This window comes from Carassius auratus, chromosome 44, assembly GCF_003368295.1.
Source record: "Carassius auratus strain Wakin chromosome 44, ASM336829v1, whole genome shotgun sequence".
Taxonomy (NCBI): Eukaryota; Metazoa; Chordata; class Actinopteri; order Cypriniformes; family Cyprinidae; genus Carassius; species Carassius auratus.
The window spans coordinates 14,158,675-14,179,006 of NC_039286.1; the positions used below are offsets into that span (position 1 = coordinate 14,158,675).

Below are 20,332 nucleotides of genomic sequence, written 5' to 3' on the forward strand. Positions count from 1 at the left end.
AAAGCTCCTCACACAGACCATGCTGAGAAACATCTGTGCACAGAGCAGAACCTGTGAAATGTTCCGGCTGATCATTATTGTGATGAAAAGCAAACGGATCATGCAAACAAGACACACAAGATGTATTTACCTGATAGGTGTTTCCCTCCTGTTTTCAACTGCAGGCCCCGCCCCCTCAATGTATACAACTAATCCAAAACAGACCTGTCAGAGATCAGTGGTGTCATCTGAACTCATTCTTTTAATTAATTTCTGTAACATCAGAAACATTCGAAGCGATCAGTTTGGATTCTGTCCATTCATTACACCAATATGGGTTCATATCCACCTCAGTCTGAACTCATCTGAAGCATTCAGGGCGAGAGAGGAACAAGCATTTTCCCTCTCATATCTTCAAAAATATGTTTTACAAAACTGAAGAAAAACAGCATTACGCTGAAACAAAATGCACTTTGTTCTCTTCAAACACAAGGAACAGAACCTGAGATCTGAAGATTAACATTCGAAAATTAAAATACAAAACGAAAATACAATACTCAGATCAGATACAGAGTCATTCAGCTCTCAAGTGTTTCTCCTCGGAGAAAGAAAGGATTCAAAGGTGTCCACTGATTTTAACGAGTTCCCGTTTTGTTCTTTTAGTTGTTTTCGGCATCACGAGTGAATCAATGTAAAAAAAAATGAATAAAAATGCAAAACATAAAACAAATTCAAATCTAAAATCACAGCGATAGATTTTGATGCCCAGAGGGAAGCACCTGAGTCCATGTCAGTGTCGATCTGATGTTTTATTGGATCCACCGGGTCGTTCTCAGTTATCAGGCACCTCTGTGTGTGTGTGTGTGTGTGTGTGTGTTTCTTTGGCATGTGGTTCATCCAGCATTGAAAAGCAACAGGAATCAGATTCTAAACACTCACATGAATCATGCATTAAGGGACAGTGTCATCCTGTCACCCTGTTACACACTCAAGCACGAATACAAATGATATAATCAGGCACAGAACTGAATGAACAAACAATTCAAATCAAGAACCAAAATACAGATGAACTCACACAAACACTGAGCGTGCAGCATGAGCAATGAACAGCCCTTCAACAACATTTATTTCAAACGTTTAGCTGCATGGGGTCCGTTACATACGGACAGGGGCCGCAGTCGACCTCGCCCTGATCTTTGGCCGGCTCTGGGTCTGGAGGAGCCACGGGCGTCTGTAGGGTGTCCGTATTGGACTCACCAGAGGGCGGCCCATGGTTGTGTCCGGCGCTCTGCTGTAATATAGTCAGGCACTCGCCGAGGCAGCTCAGGGTGGCAGCAGAGGTGGCTTTCAGCAGCAGCAGGTCCTGATCCAGACAGGACAGGGATCCGTGCATCGGCAGAGACTCGATGGACTGGATCAGACTCTTCTGCTGCCCCTCCACCTGGTTCATAACCTGAAAAAATGAGGAAGGGGCTTTACTGAACCAGCAGGGGGCGCCATTCAGTTTCACGACTAACTAGAACACAACCTTTGGGATTAAACCAGGATTTCATCAAAAAACTCAAGTCTGTTTTTACTATAATACACTGATTCTGATGCTAGACTTCTTTTATATATATATATATATATATATATATATATATATATATATATATAAAGAAAATAATTAATTTATTAATGAAGGATGCATAGAAAGGAAGTGGGTTTTATGATGTTACAAAAGAGATTTCAAATAAATGCTGTTCTTTTGAGCTTCCTATTCATCAAAGACCCCTTAAAATTTTAATGTAGCATGGTCTCCACAAAAATATGAATCAGCACAGCTGTTTTCAACAATGCTTATAATCAGAAATGTTGCTTGAGTAGCAATAATCATAATGATTTCTGAAGGATCATGTGAAACTGAAGACTGGAGTAATGATGCTGAAAATACAGCTTTGCGTCACAGGACTAAGTTACATTTTCCAATAAACTGAAACAGGAAAAACAAAAATTCATTTAAACTGTAATAATATGATGTAATCGAGGCGCTAAAGGTTCAGCTGTAGTTGATGTAGATGATAACATGAGCTGTGATAGATGAGGTAATAATGTTTCAGCTGATGCAGGGCTTATTTTATTCTATAAATTATGTTCTGTCACTGAAATAAAACCTAGCACAGCTCAAACTGACACAGTTTATATGAGGAGAAACATGCAGTGCACAATATGTGTGTTATTTGCATTTATCAATTAGGCGGATGATTTTATCCAAAGTAATTTCCACTATATTGAATTGAGGGCTGAACCAATTAGTCAACATTATCGACAATGCAGACAATAAAAACTATCAGTAAATATTTGCTATCGAGTAGATGTTTGATCTCAAATGACCTAATGTGAGGACCTGCAATAACACGGTTTGACCTGAGTGGCGCTGTAGCACAAAACTGTAATTCAGCTCACCTGAATGCAATCCAATTAGAAGAAGACACGGGTGGGGAAGTAAAAAAAAATAACTACAAATAAATTTCTGCTGTGCATGTTGGCTCCGATATACTCAAAGTAAAGCTTGTTTCCATTCTTTGCGTTAAGAGGTAAAAATAAGTTTGATACAGTATACAGTATACAGTATACAGCAAGCAGCGCTTTACCGTTAGCTAACATCCAGAATATGGAAATATGAGCTGCATGCTTTCCTCTCAATAACAAAATAAACTTACAGCAGTGAGAAAACAGCAGTTAAGAAAGCATCTGATCATAGAAATGTGGATATTTGCACCAGCTCGGCAATTCGTCATGTCTACATATATAGTGCTTTACACAATAGATTACTTTAAATCAAGCAGATTTACAGTATTAAACAGTGCAGTGTCGCTTTCTGTTAGTATTATTTCATGATTTATATAAAGCATCTCTCCGGTGATAGTTTGCTTTGCACAGATTAAAGCTTGATCTAGCACTGTTTGATTAATTATACATATCTGAGTTATGAATGATGGGAAAGAAGAGGCTTTTTCAATCATACATAAGTAAAACGGGTCAGATTTCTGCAATTAGAAAAAAAGAAAAAAACATGTCATTGTTTATTATTACCTATTTGATTTGATTTAAATAATCCTATTTTCAAAATGAATTTATTTCCGTTGGTTAGAATCAGACTGAAACAAATTAGAAACTGTAGGACTGACAAATATGCATCAGATTAAGTTTATTAGTTTATGTTTATAATCTTAATGGATGGAGACTCTATTTGCAATTTAAATACATAAATCTTAGATTTAGGCCTAAATATGTTCTGCGTATTCTTTAATCCTGAACTAGATCAGACGGGAGCTTAAGTGAGAAGCATCATGATGGTCTATAAATGTCAGTCCAGTGTTTGAGGTGTGTGTCTGACCTCTTTGACCTCCAGAAGGCGCTCTGGGTAATGTTTTTTGGCACAGCCGGCAGCTGCAGGTGACTTATGGTGCGTGATGGTAACGATGTTGCACGGAGGCCCGTGGAGAGACACATGTCTTTGAGATACAGGAGAGGAAGACGGAGGAAGGTGAGGAAGTAGAGAGACACTTCGCATCCGGCCGGATGAACCCTGAGACACACACAGAGAAACAGTAAAAACCTTTTCCCATTCACAGACGCATAATACAGAATAACAGATGCATTCACACCACAGTCACACTCCATACAGTGAAACACACGTCACAACCAGGACAGATTTCACTATCGCCAGACTTCATGTGCTAAATACACCGAAGCATCAGAACTTTACAGACAGAATTATATCTTTAGAGATAAAAAAGCCTTATATGTTATATATGTTATATAAACATACTGAAACCAACTTTAAACATCCTTGTGTGGTCAGTTTATTTAATGTTAATGCATAAACACATGCAACCAATTATGACTAACTATAAATGCTGATTAAATAAAAAAATAAAATAAATGCATTTTTATTTTAAAATCCATTTTTCAGCAACATTTCTCATTTTCAAATGACTAAAAATAAAGTTGAAAAAAAAAGAATAATTTAGAAAAACACACAAATTTACTAACACTTTAAATGAAATAAAATGAAAACAGAAAAAAAAAATATTAGTAAATTTCCAGTAGTTTAAAATCTCCATGATACTAAATGAACACTGTATGAAACTGTTTTAATGCTGCTTATGCATGCAAGCGTAATAACTTAATAATTGTTATGACTAATGATTGCTAAAGTTTGATCTGAATATTTTCAGCTGATTAAAACACTCTTTTTATGGGTAACTTATAAATCAAACCTAGATGTGACGTTTAGCAAAAGTCATTTGGCGTGTTTGTGTGGTACTGATTAAGTGAAGTGAAATAAAACCCACGAGAGATTCATAGAAATATGAAGAAAAGACGAGCATCTTTAAAGTAAGATTATATTAATTTATCTGTCTATTCCTGTGTGTTTTGATGCCATTTGAGGATATTCTTCACAATCACACATGAGTCAACTCTGACTTCAATCTGTTAATTAGAAGAAGAAAATGATGCAATTAATCACGGTTAAATATTTAAACGATTAACAGCCTTGAAAATAACATTTTATGAGCCTTTAAATGAAGTGCCATAAGTAAAGTAAATTAAATATATTAATCTATTTTATTTATAAATAATAAATTAATAAATAAACAACACATCAAATCAATCTCTCATCTTTAATAAGAGGTTCTTCCGATCTTATTTCAATGCTTTAGACTTTGAGTCAGTCTTTCTAAACAACAACAATTTAAAACATATCTTCTTATTGTGTATTTTTGTCTTAGTTATTTTCTAGTTAACATCTCAAAATCCTTGAAATAAGTAACAAACTGTGCAGGAAGAAAAAACACTCATATTTAAGATACAGTCTATTAAAACACATCGTCATTTCTCATGCAGTGCTGTTTCTCAAGTACATTTATCATGTTTCAAAGACTTTCAAGGATGTTGAAGTGGGAGAATATGGTTATTTCAAGATTCAGAAACAACCTTGTCAGATGAAAAACAACAGTAGTATGTGTGTGCTAATGCTCTCAGCAGTGACTCTAGATCCGCCTGGATATCATTTACAGAGGAATGTGAAAGAGAAAGAAAGGCTTAGTGATTCAATGAAGCATCTGTTCTCCACTGAATGAAGCTCTGTGATCATGTGATCTACAGCACAGCATTAACAGAGCAGAGACAGACACAGACCAACAATCAATCACACACACATCAGGACATTATGAGACAGATCATATAACAAACACACATAAGACAAGAGAAAGAGTGTGTGTGTGTGTTACCTGTGCATCCGGGGTGTTCTGAGTTTGTTCCACACACAGAGGCTCATCCCAATCCTTCAGCTTCCTCATCTGTCAATGACAACAGATCAGATTATGCATTAGCAAACCTCCAAAAGGCCCTCAAGATGACTTGGATCGATTTCAAATCAAAACAAGATCTTATTTTAATTCACTTAAAAAAAATTGTCTACATGATTTTTAAGCAGTTTAGACTCAGTCAGCAGGAGAAAAGAACTCATTTCGTTATATGTTCGCGCTGTTTGAGAGGAAGACAATTTCAAGACTTTGTGGCATAGAGCGCAGGAGTATTGATCAGTTATTTCTGCTGATTTATAGCTCTTGAATGGTTAAATACACACTTGTATGTGTCAAAATGCCAGTCTTTGCAGGTATCCCCATGAACACAGTAATTCAGGTCTTAAGTGAAAGCAAACAGCTGAGAAAGAAAACGTGTGTAGCAGCTCTTAAAGTGACAGCAGTCTAATATTCCTGCTGTCTGCCATTCAAGGGTTAGGTCATCCTAAAATTAAAATTAGCCCATAAATTACTCACCTTGAAGTCATCCTAGGCATATATGACTTTCATACGAGTTATTAAAAAAAAAAAAAAAAGTATTTGATGGTATTAGTGGGTGTTGCACTCCATCGGTTCATGAGAAGCTTAACAAAAAGTGTTTCACACAGCTCCGGGAGCGAAGAAAGGCCTTTTTGTAGCAAATCGATGTGTTTTTGTAAGAAAAATATCCACATTCAAAATTTAATCATCAATGAATAGATAAGCTTTTTATTAAACTTCTCATGAACCGATGGAGTGCAAGACCCAGTGAATGGCATCAAACAGCTTGAAAGATCAAATACTTTTTTTTTTAATAACTCGTATGAAAGAAGAAAGTCATATATAGGATGACTTCAGGGTAAAGTAATTTATGACTTCATTTTCTTTTTTTGGCTGAAATAACCATTTTATGTTAATCAAACTACAAAACCGAAAAGATTTCTCACTACGTTTGACTAAATCACTTCTGTAAGTTTTATAAGAAAAAACACATTTAATTTACACAGTGAAGAATATGCATTGCTTTCATATGTAATTTCTTCAGGTTTTGACGAGTGAAATGAATGGGCTTCAGTGTTTGAACTATTGCTGCTCCAGGACACGCTTTACTCCTGCATTCCTCAGCTCCTGTGGAAGTCTATGGGAGTGTCACAACTCTGTTTCTCAACAGCTCTGCAGTGATGGTAATAGGTGAGAGCCAGCCAATGAGGTTGGAAACCTCTGTGTGTATGTGTGTGAGTGTGTGTGTTCACACACACCTTGGCACTACTGTCAGAGTGGCGTCTGGTACAGGCCTGTAGCTGTGTCATCCAAAGCTGCTGTTCTGTGGCGTCCACCGCTGGGACAGAGGAATTACAGGAGGAGTCATGAGAGAGACGGAGAGGAAATATGCAAAATATTCATGTATTAGTTACCAGGGTTATTATAGTTATAGTTCAGATAGTTCCCAATGCAACATTTTCATTTATTAAGTTTAACCTGATATACTTAAATAACTAAAACTGAAATAAAATGAATAAATATACACATTTAAAAAATAATAATAATAAAAATGGCAAAAACAACAACAAAAATATTTAAATTCAAATTCTTAACAATAACTACAGTATAACTGTATCTCACTAATACTAAAATAAAACACTGTCACAGTAGATGAAACATCCTTTTGATCTTTCACAATAACGACCCTGAGCATGTCAACAGCGCATCACTTCCACATTCAACAGGAAGTCAGACTATATATAATACACACACACATGCACATACGTCCGAGAATAACAGTGTGAAAGGTGCGAAAAGATTTAATATCTTGCAAACTTTTTTTCATTAAAATCCTATCCATACAATACAGTTAGGCTTGGATCCCTTTTAAAATATTGGCTGCTTCTGATCTTTTTACCCAGTCTTTCTTAACTAAATCTAAATGTGCCAAAAATAAATTAATAAAAATACATAACATATGTCATATATAAAATAAAATCAATATAAAATGTAATCAATCTAAGTAAATACATGTAAATAATTTTTTTTTCTAAATAAATAAATATAAAATAAAATAGCTTAAATAATGATTATATTTTAATAATAAATATAAAATCAATATCAAATAAAAATATTTTGTTTTAGATGGTAAGCGTGTATTTCATGCTGGATTTAAGATGAAATGGCCTGATTTTTAAATGGTAAATACCCATGTAGCACATTCTGAACAGCAATATTGTGAAATAGTATTAGAATTTAAAATAACTGTTTTATATAGTAATATATTTTAAAATAGACTTCATTGCTGTGATCAAATCATTACTCCAGTCTTCAGTCTAACATGATCCTTCAAAAACAGAGGTGTAGCCATCTTTTTTTCTTTTTTATCTATTTGACTTTTTTTTCTCCTGACCTCTTTTAATTGGCTAAGAAATCAAAAACACTGCTGGACAGTAATTTGTATGATTTTTCCCCTCCTTTATTTTCTTAATGACAATTTTATGATTGGTTTATATACTACAAACACTTTCCATTTTTATCAGCCAGAAATAAATATGTTATAGTTTGTCAATATATGTCAATTAGCACTGCATTATTCATATACTTTTTTATTACTTTTATTACCTGGAGATGACTTGAATAACACACATTAACAATAGTCTCGTGTAACCAGACCTTTAGACTAACCTTGGCCACTTTGAATGGCAAGGACCGCCCCAAAAGGCCATATGACTGACAGATAAAGCAACCAATCACGTTTTGTTTTGTACCGCATCATGTTTAGGGGCGTGGAAATGTCCCCATAATAACAGATGGACGTATTTGAAAGATTCTATGTCGCAAACTTTAAACTTTCCTTTTTTTCTAAAAATCAAGTGTTCAGTTGATCCTGATAAGAGCTCATTATCACAGTTGAAAACATTTTTCTAACATGAGTGGCTTTGGCTTCATGGCATCTTTGTTTCCACGTGGAACATTTAAAAACACAACACGCGCGTCTCACGAAACCCTGTATAATTCAACCAATCCAATGACGACCTCGAAACTCCTGATGTGTTTCCAATTTTATGTGCCATAAATCTTTTGTAACATTAGAAATGTGTTTGACGTCACTTTTGATCAATTTAATGCAACATTATTGAATAAAGGCATTTAAAATAACATCTTTTTGTGTCTAGAACTGACATCATAATGGAAGTGAATCATCTGTTTATTTCACAGTTTTTCTCAGAGACAGACTGAAGAATCCTCAGCACTACAGAGAGCAAATACTGAATAAATGCACAAACTCCTGCATGAAACATGACTTTCGTGCTTGCGAGTGTAAAAATACCTCTGAGTTTGAAGAGCTCCCCATTGGCTGAGCTGACGATGAACATGTGAGGCGCCTCATCGCTCGACATCACAGACGCACCAATCAGAGGCAGGGATCCGCGGGGCTTCTGACTCCGTCCATGCTCGCTCACAAAATACTGCAGCTGACCCACATTAGGGTCCAACACGAAATACCTGCACAGACAGATCACAATACATGCATCATGCAGTGATCCATCGACTTGAGAGAAGTGAGCGCATTAGAGTGACTCAGTCTTTAGTTCACAGATGCCCTGTTTCTATTTTTGTTGCATTTCTCCGATTGTTTGACATTGTATGATTATTTTTTTCTAAATAAACATATGGATATTTGACTTTAAATACTTGGACAAAACATGCAAATTAATAATGACATCATTAGTCCAAGATTAACAAAGGAACGATGACAGAGAAGCAGACAGAAAGAGTTTCAATTGCATGTATCTGCTGAGCTCAAATGATGGTTTGGACACAGTGACACTCATTCAATCCCACAATCCTTCTGGCCAGAGGCTACAGCTCTGACAATTAGAGAGTGTAAATGAGAGTGGAAGTCACAGCTCAGCTCTCTGTGATTAAACCGTATGAGAAAGTGCAGCACGGTAAAGCACACAACTGCATCTGAAGAACCGATTCACAGCTCCAGCAGCTTCTTACAGACAGACAAAACCAACCAAACCTGGAAAACAGTTCGTTTTTCATCCTTTAAAGTAGTTGCATTTGAACTAGCTACACTTTTTGATTTTATAAAAATAGGGGTATATAAACCATATCAACAATCTGTTCTAAAATCTTAAATTTGTTCACATGCTGTTAAAAATAAACATAAAATTAAATTGCATTATTTCCAAAACCTAATAAAGAAAAATAAATAAATGAAAAAAAGAGAAAGAAATAAAATAGTATTATAGTATTGTATAATAGTTATTATAGATCTTATATACCCATAGTACCCTATAAATTTTATAAACAATTAAAACCATATTAGCAATCTGTTCTTTAAGAGATTTTCAATTCCTCCCATACGATTACAATTAAAATAGAGTGCAATATTAACAAAATAAGCATATATTTATTGAGTAGGTAGGTGTCTAAAATTGTAATATTAATGGATAACATTGCATTTTGGGGGGAAAAATTTTAAAAAAGGAAGAAAAAAGAGAAACAATAGTTTTCTGTACAAAACTTCAATCTCATGTGCGGTTGAATTAAAATACAATTAAAGTGCAATATTACCAAAGACTAGTCATTTTGGTTTTAGAATGCATGAAAAAAATCTGCAGATTTTTAATAAGTGTTCCAATTGCATATCAATATACAAACTTTGAACATTTAAAATAAATTTTTTTCTCAACCCATGTAATCTTTAAAATGAAATAATTATAATATGAAACCGTGTCAGTAATCTATAGTAAGGCAGTTCCAGACATTGTTAAAATTAAAAATAATAAAAGTAGATATTTTGTTTTAGCATGCACAATTAGCACATATTTAATGGATAAGTGTGTCTGAGTTTCTAATCTGAAGCGGATCGCTGACTCTCTGTCTGATCACATGACCAGAAACACGCTTCACTCACAGCGAGAGCTTCAATGACCACTAAACCACACACACACTCTTGACAATTGTTTTGACATGATTAATAAAAGTGAATCATGGATCTGTGCCAGGCTGGTTTTTACACATGCATTATGAATGTGTTTCTATTGTATATTAACCAAACTCTAATGTGCTTACACATAGTCCACATGTGCTTCCTCAATAAAATGATTTGGAGAACTGATTGCTTTAAAACAATCATGAAGGTATGGAAATAAAATAATACTAAAAACAAAACAAACTGCACTTTGCAAAATGCGAAATAATCTACAAAATAATAAACTACAAAAAACTTGCACTACCTGCTGCTCCAGTTTTGTCGTACAAGAGACACATTCATTTCACATTAGTTTTCTGCATAAAGAAAATAACAAATAAACATTAAATGAGATTTTCTGAGTCAATGTGAGTGCCACTATTTCTTCTCAATTAATTTGTTCTCTGTATATTCTGAAACATTTGCAATAAACTGAAAATATACTGTTTATGTGTAACACATTTGTTATATTTGAAATGAAACTGAAGTAATTTGTATATTCTGTAGTTATTAATGCATATATGACACTGGAACATGATGTTAGTTTTATTTTATTTTTTAATGAAGGCACAGAAAAGAATTACACTTCATTATACAGACTAAGAAATTACTGCAAACATTTGAGTTCATTCTTTCTGAGGTTTCTGCTCTTTATCTCATAGACTCCAGCCTTCAGGCATCAGACGCTTGAAAATGTGCTCTGACCCCAAATCAGACCCTTTCAAGACCATGCAACCATGTTCACGAAGAGCTGATTTTAGAATAGAGCAGGATTCACCCTCGTCGAAGCAAACTAACAGGGTAAAAAACAGTGCAATGCACTAACAAATGAATCTTGTGAACAGAAAGACTCACAAACAGATGATTTATGGGTTTAAATCAATCTAATGAAAAAGTGGAAAGCATGCATTGACATTTACTGACTCGTCTACTTTAAGTCAAGGGCACTGTTGTGGTATGTAATATTTCAACTCTTTAAATTAAAACATAGAAGGAAAAAAAAACATTCTGTTGTTTAGAATTGTGCAGGAAACACTTTTCTGCCAACAGTGAAGTGAGTCAGTTCTGCAGAAGAAGCACTGTGACACAAACACGTCAGGATTTGTTGAGTTTCACCGTTCCTCAATCAGCTCAAATAACACAGAAAGAAAACTACAGATGCACTTCTGTTTCTGTTTCACTCTCCAACAAACTCTGGCCCTTTAAATATAGATTTATATATTCATATTTTATATGCTTGAAACATCTGTTCACTGAGATCTGTGTCGTGTGCTGGTAATCTGACAAAGGTCATAATTCCAGAGTTACATTTCTATTCCTCAGCCTGTTTTTTTTTTTCCAGTTCACCTATTAAACCTGGTTGAAGAGTTACAAAAACAATACTGTATACTGTACTGCAATATAAAATTAATGAAACATAAGACATTTTTCGACAATTTTCATTCACATCAAATTATATAATATTAAATCTAGTAATTTCCATAAAGCATATATGCCTTTTATAAGTGTGTGAGCTGCATATATTTATGGTGCATCGTGTGACTGATCAGGAAGAAATGTTTTGTGCTATCAGTGATGTTCTCTGTTCTTTCGTTGAATCCACTCTGGTTCATTCCTAAGAAACACACTTGCATCTCAGTAAACCAACAACAACGAAACCACTCGAGGACATGTGCCGGTCAGATTTAATTCCAATAGCCCAAAAAATATTCTATTTGAAATAAAACTAAATGTTTTTAAACTGTTGTGATTGTTGGACTTACATTATCACATTATATTCATGAGAGTTAAACAGATTTAAATCCCAAAGTATCATTACTGTGATGCAAAAGAAATAAACTACCTGAACATATTTTAAAATATTTGTGTATGCATAATAATAGATGTTGCTGTACATACAGTAGCACCTGTAATAAATAGTTTAATAAATAAAATAAAAACATTATAGAATATTATATTATAATATATACAGCACATGTGGAAATTAACTTTATGCAGTCTTAAAAAATATTGATTTTCTTTATTAATTTATGAATATATATATATATATATATATATATATATATATATATATATATATATATATATATATATATATATATATATATATATATATTCATAAATTAATAATGTTATTATAGTTAAAAAATAAAAACATTACTTTGAATGAAATAAACATTAACTGAAAAGAAAAATCTAACTTTTTTTTATTCCAGCTATTTGTAAAGGCAACATTTTGTTTTTGAATTTGGTTTAACTTACTTAAAAAAGTTAAACTGAAAATAAATTAAAAATGTATAAAAACTATATAGACATGTTACTTTAAGTACAAAAAAAAAAAACTTACAAATTAAAGTGAGAAATATAAAAATTAATACTAATTAAACAATTATAAAAACTATAATAGTATCTCAATGGAGCTAAAATAACACTGCATGTAAGAGATGTTTCACTCCAGATGGGGAATTTATGATCTGAAAGACTGAATTAAATGTTTTAAACAGCCACCGAGATCAAGGACAGAAAACACTGGATGAATTACACATCTCTGACATATTCATACTATATTTACATTTTTCACTATCCTGACAACAACAGGGAGAAGAGCTGCTTGAGTCACATCCACCAGCTCAGAGCCTGACAGTCCTGCTGAACACAGAGAATGAGCGCTGATGCGTGTGTGTGTGTGTGTGTGTGTGTGAGGATAAACTCAGAAACATCACATTGTCACCTCCCAAATGTCAACATATGTTGTCACCTCCTGATCTGTGGTCAGAATATCTCCACACAGGACTGAAAAATCACAAGTGGGATTTCAGCTCTGAAGAAACATTTCACCATTTCATTCGGGGGAAATGATAGCAAAACAAATCTGCATATTAAAAACTCACTGAAACTCAAAAATCATTGAGAGTACGCCAAAATAAAAGTTTAATTAACTTGAAGAAATTGATAGCAATATATTACTATTTAACATTAAAATGTACTCCTCGAAGTAATACATTAATAATAATAACATTGATTTTAGATAATAATAATATATTTATAATAATCATAAATAATTATTAATATGAATATATTATTATTATTATTATTACTGTTGGCGTTAATATTATAACAATTTATTAAGGAATACCATATTCCAGATATTTTAACACCCAAGTTTAAATTTATACAATAAAGTTCTGTTGTTCAGCACTTTTGTATTTGTAAAATTAGAAATAAAAGTTCTATGTTTTATTGTAAATTAAATCACTATATTTTCATTTGATTACATTTTAAAAGATCAATTAAAATAGGTTTTAAGAATTAAAGTGATTAGGTATGCTGTTTATTGAATGAAAAAGGAATTAAAGCATTAAAACAGAATCTAGAGAAATTAAAACTGAAAACACAGAATTTGGAAAACAATCTAATAAAATAGATGTTTAGGGGCCCCTACAAATATGATTATTCATAACTGAGATCCTGAGCTTTGAGAGAGTAACATCTAAGTAATATCATTTTTCCTCTAGGTTCATACGATCAAAATAATTGTATAATCTCATAGTATCATAACAGGTGGACTCTATTGAGTCTGGATCTCAACAGAATCTCACGTCACCATCAGCAGTGAATCTGACATGCAGGTGTGTGAATCTGATCTGAGTATCAAAGCTCGTCCCATGCACACACACAGGTCAGAATGTCCTGAAACACACATTTGCGCAATCCTTCATCACGAAAGCAGCCTGAGATAGACCTTGTGTGTGAATAAACTTATTTCCGCCTGCGCTGTTTTACAGCTTGAAGACAGAGTGTGTTTAAAGAACAAAGATCACATTCCCATCTAGATAACGTGTGTGTCTGTGTGTGTGTGTTTATTAAACTGTTTCCTGATCTCTTGTGTAATTATTCCTGAATATCAGTTCATCTCAGAATCAACAAGTCTGAAAAAAAAAGTGAAACAAGCAACAAGTCTGAACTGATGTCGAGTGTTTGTTCAGTGACTAACACAAGATCTCAGGATGACTTTAGCTTTAGGTTTAACTCAACGAATACAAAAACTTTTTTTTTCTTTTCTTTTTTTGCATATGAATGCTTCACTTTAAATCTAAAACACAAAAACAAACAGTCGCATTATTATGGGTGAGAATCATGGGTTTTGTTGAGATGCAACATTTCAGTGATGGACATGAGGACATTTAGTCACATTGTGCAAGAATGCACCACAAAATATGAACATGAGTTCAAAAGCCAGATTAGGAAACTTATTTCTGGCTATAATTGATCTAAAACAAAATATCAATTATAAAACAATGTGTGTGTGTGTGTGTGTGTGTGCGTGTGTGCGCGCGCGCGCGCGAGTGTTCATATAGCATGTGTGTCTGTGTGTGTGTATTCGTACAGTATTACTTATCTGTAATGTACACATAACAGTATAGCTATACAGTATGAGAGAATATAACATGTAGCTAATAAATCCTGTCATAAATGAATACCTAAACTAAACTAAAAAAAACAAATCATATTAGGAAATATGACACGTATGTGGTGGTAATACTGCGGCCAGGAGTTAAGCTCAGTGTAAACTTCATCACGGACTTGACCGGATGCGGTTCGGAGTCGGTACCTGTTCTGCCAGCCCTGGATGAGGTTGGTGTATTTGCTGAGCACTCCCTCGATCCTGCGCGCGCGTCCGGGCTGCAGAGACGCGCCGAGCCCGAGCGAGGCCGATCCCGAGCCCGTCCGAGCCGGCAGCCTCCTCTCCGCGGGGACGAGCGGCTTCTCCATCGCGGATCCCGATCTAAATCCTGACGGAGGAGCTGATCGCGCTGCGCTTCCGCTTCCCTCTGACCGATGCCATGTTCTGAGGAGCACGTTTCTCTCGCTGATCTTTCCAGCGTGTTTCTGTTGGGAATCTGAGACACTCCCTCCTTCAAACCCGGATATTACAAACGCATGTGGACGTGTCTATATCTCGGGTGCGTGCGTGACGTGCAGCCTCTCGACCAAACGCTGATTCACTGAATCTCAAATCATTCTCTCTCTCTCTCGCTCTCGATGCATCAACTGTTTGGACCAGTGGTGTAGGCAGAAATTGTATTTTGGGCGGGCCATTAAAAAAGTGAGTGGGCCAATAGTTTTTCATAGAAAAAAATATGACTTAAATAATAATAAAACCTTATAGAGTGGAAAAAAGAATAGACAAACTGCAAAAACAGTTACACCTTTATTTGTAAATATTCGGCAAAGGCAATAACAAAACACTGTTTAATCATCATGGTCAACCAACAGAGCTCAATACCAGCATAACCTGTCCATTTTATTAAAATTAGTCAGCAGTGCAGACAGTTAACCCGAAAATATAGGATAAAAGTAAAATAAATTCAAATAATGAAAACTCTCAGCAGAGCATGGTTTGAAATAAATAACAACACACTCCCTACAGAAAATTGCGTCCTTAATTACACTGTACTCCAACCAAGAAAACTGTCCATACCACTTTGATGAGAAGCTCCTGGATTTTCCATTCTTGAAAGTACAATGAAATACCTTTAGATTGGGTTGTGAAGGTGGTTCATCTATTGCAGTTAGATCGGCGGGTGAACACGCATTAGGCTGACCGGCAGAGAGCACTGGCACTTTTTAAATAAAACATTAAAGAAACTTTTTTAGCCATTATTATGGCGATGTTATTACACTGGCTAAAGGCCACCAGAGCTCACCGCTCAGAGAGTCTTCGTGTCGCCCTAGCAATCATAGCAACCAATTAGGCTTACTAAACTAAACATTTATTTTAATCAAACTTGCCTGGGCGGGCCAGTGAGTAATGTGGGCGGGCCAGTGCCGCCCTGGCCTATTACTGGCTACGCGCCTGGTTTGGACTATAATATTCTAGTGAAGATGGTTCTGATCATCATCACATTTTTGTTATTTTGCCTGTATGAACAGAACCCTTTTTTTCCATAAAGTACCAGAATTTCTCATCATTGGTTTTCAGCTGGTTCAGCTGGAACTGTTTTCTGAACAGTTTCTGTAGCCTATTCAATTTGGCCATGAACTGCATAATAAAATGCAATTTTCTAGATTGATAAACATTGGCAGAGCTTATTTACAGAGTTCATTTTTTTAAAGAGTTCTCTTGGCAGACATAATTTAAAGCAACTTCTTTGTTGCAAGTGAACTTGTATTTAACATATTCTGTCATATATTCTTCTAGCATTTGTATGTCATGCAAACTGTGCATTTATGCCTAAATCGGTTAAAATACAAATACATACTTGGATTTAATTCACACTGACAAGCTAAACCAACATATATGATTATTACAATTGTTTAGATGAAGCAGGGGCAGATCTACCGGGGTGGCTTTCTTTTAGGATTGCCACCCCTGCTGCCACCCCAGTTGGCAGCAATTTGAAAATTTACAGCGCGAATCTTTCATGATTCGTGATCCCGCTCCGAACTCCCGAACTGATTCAAATGATTCGCGACCCCGCTCCGAACTCTCAAACTGACTCAAATGATTCGCGATCCTGCTCCGAACTCCCGAACTGATTCAACCGATTTGCGATCCGCAAACTGACTCAAATGATTCGCAAACCCGCTTTGAACTCCCGAACTGACTCAAATGATTCGCGAACCCAGTACGAACTGCCGAACTGATTCAAATGATTCGCGATCCCGCTCTGAACTCCCGAACTGATTTAAATGATCCGCGAAGCCGCTCCGAACTCCCGAACTGATTCAAATGATTTGCGATCCCCAAACTGACTCAAATGATTCGCGATCCCCAAACTGACTCAAATGATTCGCGAACCCGCTCCGAACTCCCGTACTGACTCAAATGATTCGCGATCCCGCTCCGAACTTCTGAACTGACTCAAATGATTCGCGATCCCCATAACGGACTCAAATGATTCGCGATCCCCATAACTGACTCAAATGATTCGCGATCCCGCTACGAACTCCCGAACTGATTCAAATGATTCTCGATCCCCAAACTGCCTCAAGTGATTCGCGATCCTGCTCCGAACTCCTGAACAGACTCAATCTGCCTAGGGCACCAACTCCCAGAGCGGGCACCATCCCAGTTGCTCCAAAAAAAAAAAACTTCCTCTATTCTCCCATCCGCGCTCGCGACTGCTCGCACCTCATGTTTGCGGCTAAATGTTCATAATTGATGGATGAATCCAATCCAGTGAAGAGAAAAGAAAACTAAAAGTAAAAAAAACAAAAAAAAACAGACGAGTCTCAAATTATGGACCGTCTCTAAGGTTACATGCGATATTGGTATACACTTTTCTAACGTCAGTAGCATTTGAGGAGAATGACTTATAGTCATAAAAACAACTGTAATTGTTGTAGGTGTCAGCTATAAAGCACAATTGAATTAAATGTTTGATATTTATTAAAATAATCTGTAAATCATATGTAAATTATGCTACTCTTTCACATGGGCTCAAACTCAAATTTGAAGCTCAAGAGCAATAAAACAATTGTAATGTGCTCATTTAGGTGTCAGCTACAATGCAAACCTTATACATTTTTAATATATATTAAAATAAAGTATAAATCATTTAGGTAAAAATGAGGCCCATTTATCACTTTCAGGCACATTCCTGTGAAAGTTTTTTTTTTTTTTTTCCAGGTTCCCTTAAGAAAATTACCCATGGTTTTAACAATAACACCACAAATCATTGTTTTTGTAGCCATGGTAACTGCAAATTAACCATGGTTTTATTACTTCAAATAATAATTTACAAAGTATTAATATACTGTGATATTTTTGTTGTTGTTGTTGCTATAAAATAGACCTAAGCCATCAATAGACTTTAAAATGACTTAAAATGCATTATATAAAAAAATAATGAGACAATAATGATTGGTTAATAATAACACTATTAAAATACATAACGTAGGCAAATACAAAATAAACAATTTATGTACATGTTATTACAAATGTCATTGCTGCTGTTACACTTACAGGACAATCAAATCCTTGTTTAGGCTACTGACCAAACATTTCATTCAATTATTCATTGTTTATTGTTTTTTTGGCTATTGCTGCAAATATACCCCAGAGACATAAGACTGGTTTTGTGCTCCAGGGTCACAAATAATGTTTTTTGCAAACATCTTGACAACCTTATTAAAGAACTTTGAATGAACATTCTGAATTATGTTGGGATGTTTTTATCAGCTGTTTAGACTCTCATTCTGACGGCACCCATTCACTACAGAGGATCCATTGCTGAGCAAGAGATGGAATGCTATATGGCTTACACATGGCAACATTTCTACATGGATATGACTAAGCCACAATTATTTAAAGCTGTTTGTTTGCTCAAGGCCTGTTCACTTAGAAAAAGTTTTACCTGCCGGTGTCCCGCAGATAGAAACAGTTTTAAACAGCACTTGCTCCTCTTGCTGTTTCTTTGCATCCATTAGTATGATATAAATCCATCCATAGCTGTATATCTTGAGAGTCACTAACTCAATCTGAGTCATGCTGAGAAGTGGAGCTGCTGACGGATCTGTGCTGTGTATTTACCAAACCCTCCACATCAGGTTTCACTACAAGAGGCCAGAGATCGATTTCCTTCTGACAGCATGACACGGCAAACACACTGCAGATAAATGTGAGCAGAGAGAGCAGCGTTTTTGACTGAAGTCAGGCTCTGATCAACTGCATTACTGCAAAACGCTTGAAGCAGTGCTGCATGATTTATTGAAATAAAACCGAAATCATGATAGGGCTTAGTGCAACTATCAAATAGTAAAGGCTGCAATTTAATTAGATTTACAGGCACTGTGTTTCCGAGTGAAGCATGGCACAATGTTCATTTGCACACAAGCAGCTCATTATACTGTTTTCTATGGAAGATTATTTCTGCCAAGAAAAAAGTTATTTCCAACATTCTATCTCACAATTCTGCCTTTTTTCTCTTGCAATAGCAATTTTACTTCTAAGATTTGATCAGAAGAAAATTCTCAACTATGGGATATACATTTTAAGAAAAGCGGGAATTGTGAAATCTTTTTTTTTTATTCCTTTATTTCATGGTGGAATAACATTCCATAGAAAACACTTATTTTTAACATGCTTTCCCACAGATTTCTGTCAAAATAAAATTTTAATTGTTTGATGTTTGAAAATGAAGAAATAAAGTCAGTCATAGTAGTATTATAATTTTAAGGTTTTAATGTAAAATTTATTATTTTGATTGTTTTTTTTCTTAAAAACTCTTTTTTATATTTTACAGTGAAATATCACAACAGTAATAGTTTTTATTATGTTTTTACTCTGTAAATTTAATTTAGTAATACTAATAATTGGTATTATTATTAATAATATTTATATTTCTGTTGTTATTGTAGTTACTATATTGTTATTACTACTACCGTATATTTTTATTGTTGTTATTTTAAATACCCATAATGATAAATAATTGCAATATTTTGGCCGAATTGTGCAGCCCTTTAAACAAGCACAGCAAACCTGTATTATTATTTTTATTATTATTATTGCAATATTTCGCAATATTATTATATATATTTTTCTAAATAGAGCAGTCTTATGCCAAAGAAGCTTGTTGCAACAATTGCCTGCTGCAATTTCAGCTAATCTGTGCATAGATGAAGAGTCTCGTCCTGGAGAACATAGTGAGTTTTGATTTACTGTACAGCTGCAGCAGATGTTTTGAGGCTAAAGAGCCCATAAGACCTGGACATCAGGAAATCCTTCCCATTTTTTTGTTGTTTTGTTGGTGGTCCCATGGCATGCTGATGTCTGAACACACACAATCAGAGCACTAATATCTGCTCACAATCCTAATAATCTCCTGTCTTCTCCTGCATTACTGTATGTATAATGTTAAATATTTGCCTCAGGGTTTCCAGGGAAACAAAAACTACTTGTATTATGAGGAACAGAAATAACAAGCAGTTTTATGCTTTATCATAAGAATATAACACTTTGTTTACGTATGTTTATTTTATGCAAATGCACGTATATGCGGGCATCTGGACACTAATGCAGCTCTCTGATTTCTCCTTTAAGGCA

General features: G+C 35.0%; 1 protein-coding gene across 2 annotated transcripts in view; it reads right to left on the reverse strand.

Moving 5' to 3' along the window:
• LOC113062612 (oxysterol-binding protein-related protein 10-like) overlaps positions 1–15,270 on the reverse strand; it is a 23,355-nt gene extending 8,085 nt beyond the window's left edge. For both annotated transcript variants that reach the window (XM_026232587.1, XM_026232586.1), the window contains exons 1-6: positions 14,897–15,270; positions 8,629–8,804; positions 6,572–6,651; positions 5,259–5,327; positions 3,359–3,550; positions 1,237–1,432 (exon numbers count right to left, since the gene is read on the reverse strand). In XM_026232587.1, coding sequence (XP_026088372.1) covers positions 1,237–1,432; positions 3,359–3,550; positions 5,259–5,327; positions 6,572–6,651; positions 8,629–8,804; positions 14,897–15,057 — 874 coding nt within the window. In that variant the 5' untranslated portion in view covers positions 15,058–15,270. The remainder of the gene's footprint in view (positions 1–1,236; positions 1,433–3,358; positions 3,551–5,258; positions 5,328–6,571; positions 6,652–8,628; positions 8,805–14,896) is intronic.
• Between the last annotated feature and the right edge of the window lie 5,062 nt (positions 15,271–20,332).